The 8,247-nt window shown below is 44.7% G+C and overlaps 1 protein-coding gene across 2 annotated transcripts in view; it reads left to right on the forward strand.

Moving 5' to 3' along the window:
* Positions 1-1,852, forward strand: part of Dbr1 (debranching RNA lariats 1) — a 10,731-nt gene extending 8,879 nt beyond the window's left edge. Inside the window, exon 7 of one of the 2 annotated variants that reach the window (XM_029481060.1) lies at positions 178-1,852. In XM_029481060.1, the coding sequence (XP_029336920.1) occupies positions 178-874 (697 nt within the window). In that variant the 3' untranslated portion in view covers positions 875-1,852. The remainder of the gene's footprint in view (positions 1-177) is intronic. The other variant, XM_021172483.1, reaches the window with a different exon arrangement.
* Positions 1,853-8,247: the final 6,395 nt, after the last annotated feature.

Consider the following 8,247-nt stretch of genomic DNA (forward strand, 5'->3'; position numbering starts at 1 on the left):
TTGAACTCTGGACCTTCGGAAGAGCAGTCGGGTGCTCTTACCCACTGAGCCATCTCACCAGCCCTAGAATTTTTAACATTTCTTTTTACTCCTTGTATCTGGAGTCCATACTTGGGTTTCATTGCTTATTGTTTGAAGGTAATACCTTGTATAAACCAGCTGCTCTGATTGTTACAGGTGGGATTATAGTGCAACGGAAGAAACTATGAAAGAAGTAATGGAAAAATTGAAACATGACCCGAAAGTCCCCTGTAACTTCAGCATGACAGCTGCTTGTTATGATCCCAGTAAGCCACAGACACAAGTGAAGCTGGTTCACAGGATCAATCCACAGACTACTGAGTTCTGTGCCCAGCTCGGCATCACAGACATTAATGTCATGATTCAGAAGGCCAGAGAGGAAGAGCATCATCAGTGTGGTGAATATGAGCAGCAGGGTGATCCGGGGTCTGAGGAGTCTGAAGAGGACCGGAGTGAGTACAACACAGACACGTCGGCCCTCTCCTCCATTAATCCAGATGAAATACTGCTGGATGAGGAGGAGGAGCAGGAGGAGGAGGAGGAAGCTGTAAGCGCTCACAGTGACATGAACACACCTTCTGTGGAACCTTCTTCTGACCTCTCTACAAGCTTTTCTGACGTCAGGAACTTACCAAGTTCCATGTTTGTGTCCTCTGACGATGCATCCCGCTCTCCAGCTAGTGGAGAGGGGAAATCTGGTGAGACGGTGGGGTCTGGGGATGAACAGGACTTGGCTAAGTTTCCTCTGAAGAGGCTCAGTGATGAGCACGAACCTGAACAAAGGAAGAAAATAAAGCGGAGGAACCAAGCCATCTACGCTGCAGCAGATGATGAGGATGCTAATGCCGAGTGAGACAGAGGCTGGACTGGGATAAATAGAGGGGTGGGATTTCCAGACCCTGTTTTTAGGGCAGAATTTCTGATTTATTACTGGACTTTGTAATAATGAAATGATGGAATTTTGGTTATAAGCTCTGTATTTAGATGTATGTTTATATGATTCAGATATAGACTGATTAAAATTTCATATGATATTTGATTGATGACCGTTTTTAAGACATTCACTTCCATAGTTTTCAGCACTTACTACACATGAATTTTGAGAAACACTGTTCTCTAAGATGGGACTATAAAGATTTTGTAAATACATTAAATGCCACTTAATTGCTGAAATTATCCTATTGGCTCTTGTATATTACATTTTTACTGAATTTTTATGTAACTTTGGTACCTATATTCAAGTTATCTTGGTATTGTACAGTTTAATATTAAATGATATTATATTAATATGTAATTATTCAATGTTAATTACATCTAACAAGAGTGTATAAATGCTGTCCATCCTGCCACATGATAGATCGATGGATGGTAGTGAAGTCTTTTCAGAGATCCATGTGGACAAACCCTTGTCTGGAGTCACAGCACCGGGGCTGCCTGGGGAGATGGCCCTGGCCCTGGGAAGAGGAATCCTGGGGTCTCAGGGTCTGTTCTCATCATCCCACACCAGTCCTCATCCAGGCACTAGTTTAGGGAAGACCTGAACCTCCATCTTGTCAGCATTTGACTTCAGGAAGCTTGGCGGCTTTGAGGCTTTTGTTTCCTTCCGGTTTCTTTTCACTTTAAAAGATTATTTTCTTATTTACATAGGTATCTGAAACTGAATTTCCCCTACTCTTTTGAATTTCACAACTCCAGATTGTGGTTTTCCCCCAGAAAAGTCTTTTTAACGAGGAAAAGAAGACGTGCATGCTTGAGGTAATTTGGAGTATTGAGCTCCTCTGAAAATACCTTACAGCAGAAAGTATTATACTAGTATTAGTAAGTGTTGATTATAAAAACAAACAATGCTCTAGAAAGTCTGCAAATACAAGCTGTGCCTGGTGGGCCAGACGCTTAGTCCTAACACTCAGGATAACAGGCAGGTGGACCTCTAACGTGAACCTGATTTACAAAGTGGGTTCCAGGTCAGCCAGGGCTATGTAGAGAGACAGTGTCTCCAAAAAAAAAGTATGTAATTAGAAAGATGCAAAAAATGTTATTTTTATAACACTGTAAAAGCTTGGTAAAATGTATGGTTGGTTGGAATTTCTTAGAAACAGAATTTATTGATGCCAATTGTGGTTGAAATGGATCAAATGTATTTTCACAAAGAAATTTACCAGAAAATGATTCCCATAAAGTACCTGGTTGCTTTGTAACCCGAATAACAGCTTGAGCTGCCTGTTTTCACAAAGGCAGTGGGCAGAGACAAGAGGAGTCCTTTAGTTATGTTCTAGCCAGGTGGTGGGCAATCTGAGACCAGAGCGGGTTCACATCCTAAGAGGAATAAGCCATACTGTATCTCACCTCCAGCCAGAAGGCTACATACAGATGGAGCAGACATTCCAGAACGTAGCCTCCCTCCTGTGGTCAGTTCCTGTCCCCGACATCTACGGTGTCTATGTCTCCTTAATGCCTGCACTGTTCCCTTGTTAGTGCTTCTTGGAACGCCTGTTTGGACACTCCCGCGGATGCGTGGTGGTTAGTACCTGCAGGTGGTATCCTGCGTTCCTCCGGGTGCCAGCTGGGCTTGGGGCTTAACTCAGAACCCTTAGGAGCGTGTGCCCTGTGAGCTCTTTATGGTGTGTACATGCAGATTGCTTTCTGGAATAAGTCCATGCCCTGCGGCATAGTTTCAGGAGGAAACTACCTAGCTTTTAAAGCCAGATAATCTCTCAGGTGATGTTCCAAAATATAGAAAAGAATAACTTCTTTTTGTGAAGCAAATGTAGCACTGATGCCAAATCTAAAATAGATACAAAGAAACATCAGTCTCACAAAATATCAAGAAGCCTTGGGGCTGGAGAGATGGCTCAGCTCCACTGAGTGGAAGACCTTGGTTCCATTCTTAGCTTCCACATGGTGGTGGCTCACAACTGTCTTAATTCCAGTTCTAGGGCTCTGACACCCTCTTCTGGTCCCCTTGGGAATCTTTTGTACACATGGCACACAGACATACATGCAGACAAATACATGTATGGGTATATACATAAAACAATAAAAATTTAAAGACATATAGCACATTTAAAGATGATGTGGCATGAGCCAGACAGTAGAGATGGTTCAATGCTATGGAGACTTCATACAGTGGAAATAATAGATCTAAGAGCAAGCCATGATGATTTCCATAGATGAAGAAAATTAAATTAAAGCCTACCATCTGGCTCGCTGTGGAAATGTAAGCATTTATCAAAGCCAAGGAACAAGACAAAGACACCTGCCTCCACTGCAATCCAAAATGTATTGGAAAGAGCGAGCAAGGCAGGCATAGGGATGCTGAGGAGATCTGCATGTGGGTGGCCTGGTATTTCATGTAGAAAACACAACATCCAGACTAGAGTCAATATAAGCATTACTATACCCCAGAAAAATAAGATACAATTTAAGGGATGTGGGCTGGGGCTGCTGTTAATCCCTAGCATGCCATACACTGACTGGGCCTTGTGTAACTCCAGCATTTGGCAGGTAGAGGTGGGAGGAATTCTGGGATACAGGTACTTTGTCTCTAATCATCGTCGTTGTCATTGTCAGCATCATCAATAATACAGATTTTAAAATGTCCAAGGGGCTGGAGAGATGGCTCTGCGGTTAGGAGCACTGACTGATCTTCTGAAGGTCCTGAGTTCAATTCCCAGCAACCACATGGTGGCTCACAACCATCCGTAATGAGATCTGGTGCTCTCTTCTGGAGTGTCTGAAGACAGCTACAGTGTACTTACATAGAATAAATAAATAAATCTTTAAAAAAGAATGTCCAAAAGTTGTAGGAAAGAAAACTTAGAAATACACCTTGCTCAACACCTTTGCAGTTTTGTAGTCATGTGCCTAGGGATAAAGATGTTACCGTGCTAAGCAGAACAACGCATATACAGTTTAAATTGTATCAGTAGATTACAATTCTTGATTGTCTAGGGAATGTACTAGGTTTAAAAACAAATTGGATTTAGCTTTGTTACCAAGCCATTTTAAAATACTGCATGACAGGCCTGGAGAAGCGGTCAGTGGTCATGGGCACTTGATGTTCTTGTACAGGTCCAAGGTTTGATTCCCAGCATTCACATGGTGACTCACAACTGTATGTAAAATTCCAGAGTAGCTAACTCCCTCTTTGCCTGTAAGGGTGCCAGGCTTACACGTGGTGGACAGCCATACATGCAGACAAAACTCTTACACATAAAATAAAAATTAAAAACTCTTAAAAAATAAAATTCCCCATGAATGTTTCTAAGAAGCTAGCAATCACAACTGAGGACTCTAGGGAAAGAGACCAAGGCCTACTCTGTCTAAACCTTTTTATTTTTTCCTCACTAAAGTTAGCTCAAGCTAGCCTTGAATTTGAAACCTTCCTGGCTAACACCCCCAACCCAATGCACTGGGATTACAGTGAGGGCCACCAGACCCGACTGTTTTTGCAAACCCAGGACATGCCAGGTAAACTCCCTATCACTGGTTAACAAACCCCTGGGCTTGTGGGGATGTGGGTCCCTGGGGAGGGCTTAGAGGAGTTGGAGGGGTGGGGATGGGGATTCACATAACTTTACCCTCCCTACCTGGGATCAGACTGACCACAGGGCACAATGTCTTCCATAGAAAAAGTTAATTCAAAGCCCAGCGGGAAGATTGTCAAAAGTCAAAACCCCTGTCAAAAAGCAGCAGCTGGAAATAACCCTTAGAGACCGTGAAGGGGGTTCTTATGCATTTCACCTGCCTCTCCACTAGGGGCGCTACTAGGTACACTCCAACTTAGTGTTCAGCTCTGAAATCTAATGGTATTTCTGGTCTCTGGAACAAGTCTCTGGCTCTTGCCTGAGTCCCCTTTCTTTCCTTTTTAAACGTCTATGCTTCAGCTGCTCTTGATGGAATCCAGTGACAACCAGTCAACCAGTGTATGGAGCCCTGTAACCTGAGAAGCAGTAATCTATACTTTCCTGCCATTGCAGTACCAGCCCTTGTCAATAGACCACAGAAATGATTCTATGTCCAGATGTTAAAATCTCCGGGTTTTGTTTCTCATGCGACTTTGTTTTATTTAAATTTAAATTCTTTAAATTTAAAGATTTATTTATTTTTTATGGCGAGGAGAAAAGGTTCAGCAGTTAGTGCTTGATGCAAGCTGGTCGTGGTGGTGCACGCCTTTAATCCCAGCATTTGGGAGGCAGAGGCAAGTGGATTTCTGAGTTCGAGGCCAGCCTGGTCTACAAAGTGAGTTCCAGGACAGCCAGGGCTACACAGAGAAACCCTGCCTCGAAAAACCAACCCCCCCCCAAAAAAAAAAGAGTGCTTGCTGCTCTTGTAGAGCACTGATAAAAAGAATTTTAACATTTTTTATAAATTGTGTGTGTGTGTGTGTGTGTTAGAATGGGCATGTAGTGTAGGTACCCAAGGAGGTCAGAAGTGTCAGATGCTCCCTGGAACTGGAGTTACAGAGAACTGTGAGCTGCCTGATATGGGTTATAGGAACTGAATTTGGGTCCCCTGAAAGAGCAGTACACTCTTAGCCATCCCTCCAGAACCTCTTTTTTTTTTTTTTTAATGGTTTTTCAAGGGAGGGTTTCTCTGTGTAACACTGGCTGTCTTGTCCTGGAACTTGCTTTGCTTTGTAGATCAGGCTGGCCCTGAACTCGGAGAACCACCTGTCTCTGCCTCTGCCTCCCAAGTGTTGGAATTAAAGAAGTTTGCCACCACTGCCTGACTCAGAACCATAGTTTTAAATAAAAAAAATATAGAAAATATCGTATATATTCATTATATAGAACATGATTATTTTGAAATACAAATGTTCTCTGAAATAGTTATGTATTAGCTAATTTTAAAATGGATTTCTGGGATTGAGGATTTATCTCAGTGGTAGAGCACTTGCCTAGCTAGGCTAAGGTCCTGGGTTCTGTCCTCAGCTCTAAAAAGGAGTAGGGGAAGGGAACATGAGAACCACAGATAACCAAAGTATCCCTTCTAAGTAGGCAGTTTAAAACCAACAAACGCAAGCCGGGCGTGGTGGCGCACGCCTTTAATCCCAGCACTCGGGAGGCAGAGGCAGGCGGATTTCTGAGTTCGAGGCCAGCCTGGTCTACAAAGTGTGCCAGGACAGCCAGGGCTACACAGANAAACCCTGTCTCGAAAAACCAAAAAAAAAAAAAAAAAACCAACAAACGCATAAACAACGACTTACTCAAACTCAAAGAGAAAATACCGAGAGCCAGACGCTGAGGCTGCCTTGTCCAGGCGGGACCAGAGTTTCCTTAGTGCTCCATCTGGTTACAGGGGACAAGGAGCATAGTGACTTCAGATTGTGCTCAGGATGACTGGAAACACCAATCACCTGTGGGCATAGCCACAGGGCAGAGGTGGAGGAGGCTCATGGCTACCAGTCGTCAGGCTTAGGCCTTAGCTCACAGAAGGTCCAGAGCTACCACCACCAAGACTTCACACTCTCTCTTTCTGTAGGTAGACTCATAGAAGCTCAACTTGGGAGATGTGTAAACTGATGATATGACTGCTCCCTGATATGGTTAAGGGGAAGGTTTTTATTGTAGATGAGAGAGACAGAGAGAAAGACAGAGAGATGGAGACACAGAGACAGAGACAGAGACAGAGACAGAGACGGAGGAAGAGAATCAGAGAGAGAGAACAGCCAGAGGCATTTGAGAGAGTCCAGATAGAAGAAAAAGAAATGGATTGAACATGGCTATCAGACAGGACATGGCTAGGGCTATCTGCAAAAGAGGGAATATCATAGGGGGGAGAAAACCCATACTGAAACTACCAGGAGTCAGAGCTTAGTGAAAACCAGAGAGAAAGGCAGGTTTATAAAGACAGTAGCTGGGGAGACAGAAGCCTGGGAGCTGCAGGGATTTAGAGTAGAGGAGGGGTGGGAAGGGCTGGGATGCTAGCATGGACTTAAAAATGTGTAACAGTTGCTTGTGGTCAAGTTTGAACCCAGGGAGACTGGAGGTCTGCATGCGTTCTGATATGCTGATAGATACCACAGGTAGCCATATGTCCCTTCTGCCAGAGGGAAGGGAAGTGACTCCTTTTGGCATATGGAAACCAGCCTTGTAAGTTCCTAGGAAATGCTGGCTTTTATCTAACCACCAAAAATCCTCCTATAGCCCGATTGGAGCTCCAAGTTTTGGGTATTTGGCTTGCCTTTTGGAGTCTGGGCATGTGGAGTTTCCATTGAACCTAACAGGAAGGAGCTGAAGACTTTCCTTGTCCCAAGAATTCCTGCCTATGCACTGATAACTTTGTTTTTAGTTTTTTAAAGGGCACAGAGAACTCAGTATACTCTTTTTTGTTTGTTTGTTTGTTTCTTTTTGTTTTCGAGACAGGGTTTCTCACAGCCCTGGCTGTCCTAGAACTCATTCTAAAGACCAGGCTGGCAGTGTTCTCTACTACACCTGAACCAGGTTGAAGCCAGCCAGAACCTATTGGAAAGATCTCTTCTATGATGGGCAAGTTGTACCTTCCACCTGGGTGGAAGAACATCGAGCCCTTACCAATGTGTTCATTGGCTCTCTCCCTTCAACAGGATTAGACCAATGCCGGATCTCATCCGTCGACACTGAGAGTCACAGGAGACAATCCACAGGGCCCCCGGGGTTTCTTTCTTCACTCGGGGCCAATATAAACTGCCTCTCAAAGACTGAGGCACAGAGAAATTCTCTTATAAATGTACTCTGTCACTGAGAATCATCCAAGAGTGCAGCCCAACCCCAGTCCTAGGGGCTTTTAAGACACAGATTTCTCAGACGGGCAGGTAGATGAAATGGGTCTCAGGACTAGCGTCTCGGTCTTCTACAACACGGTGCTTTTGTGGGGGAGAAGAGGCATCGCCACCAAGTTTGTACCCAGAGGTGTGGCAAAGTGGCTGTAACCACTTCTGAAAGTCACTTAACGCTTCTCTTACAAGTGACTCCCAACCCTGAGTGTTTGTCAAGTTCTCTGGTGTATGCAGGGATTGTTCTAACGGGGGGGAGTTTTGCTGGGAGTTATGCGAATCCGGGTCATTGCAGCAGCAGGCACACAGGACAGGCAGGGCAGGCAGGACAGGCAGTGCAGGCAGAGAAGGCAGGGCAGGCAGGACAGGCAGTGCAGGCAGAGAAGGCAGGGCAGGCAGGGCAGGCAGGCAGGCAGGCAGGGCAGGCAGGCAGGCAGGCAGGGCAGGCAGGCAGGCAGAGAAGGCAGGGC

The sequence above is a fragment of the Mus caroli genome, chromosome 9 (genome assembly GCF_900094665.2).
Source record: "Mus caroli chromosome 9, CAROLI_EIJ_v1.1, whole genome shotgun sequence".
In the NCBI taxonomy this organism is placed as follows: Eukaryota; Metazoa; Chordata; class Mammalia; order Rodentia; family Muridae; genus Mus; species Mus caroli.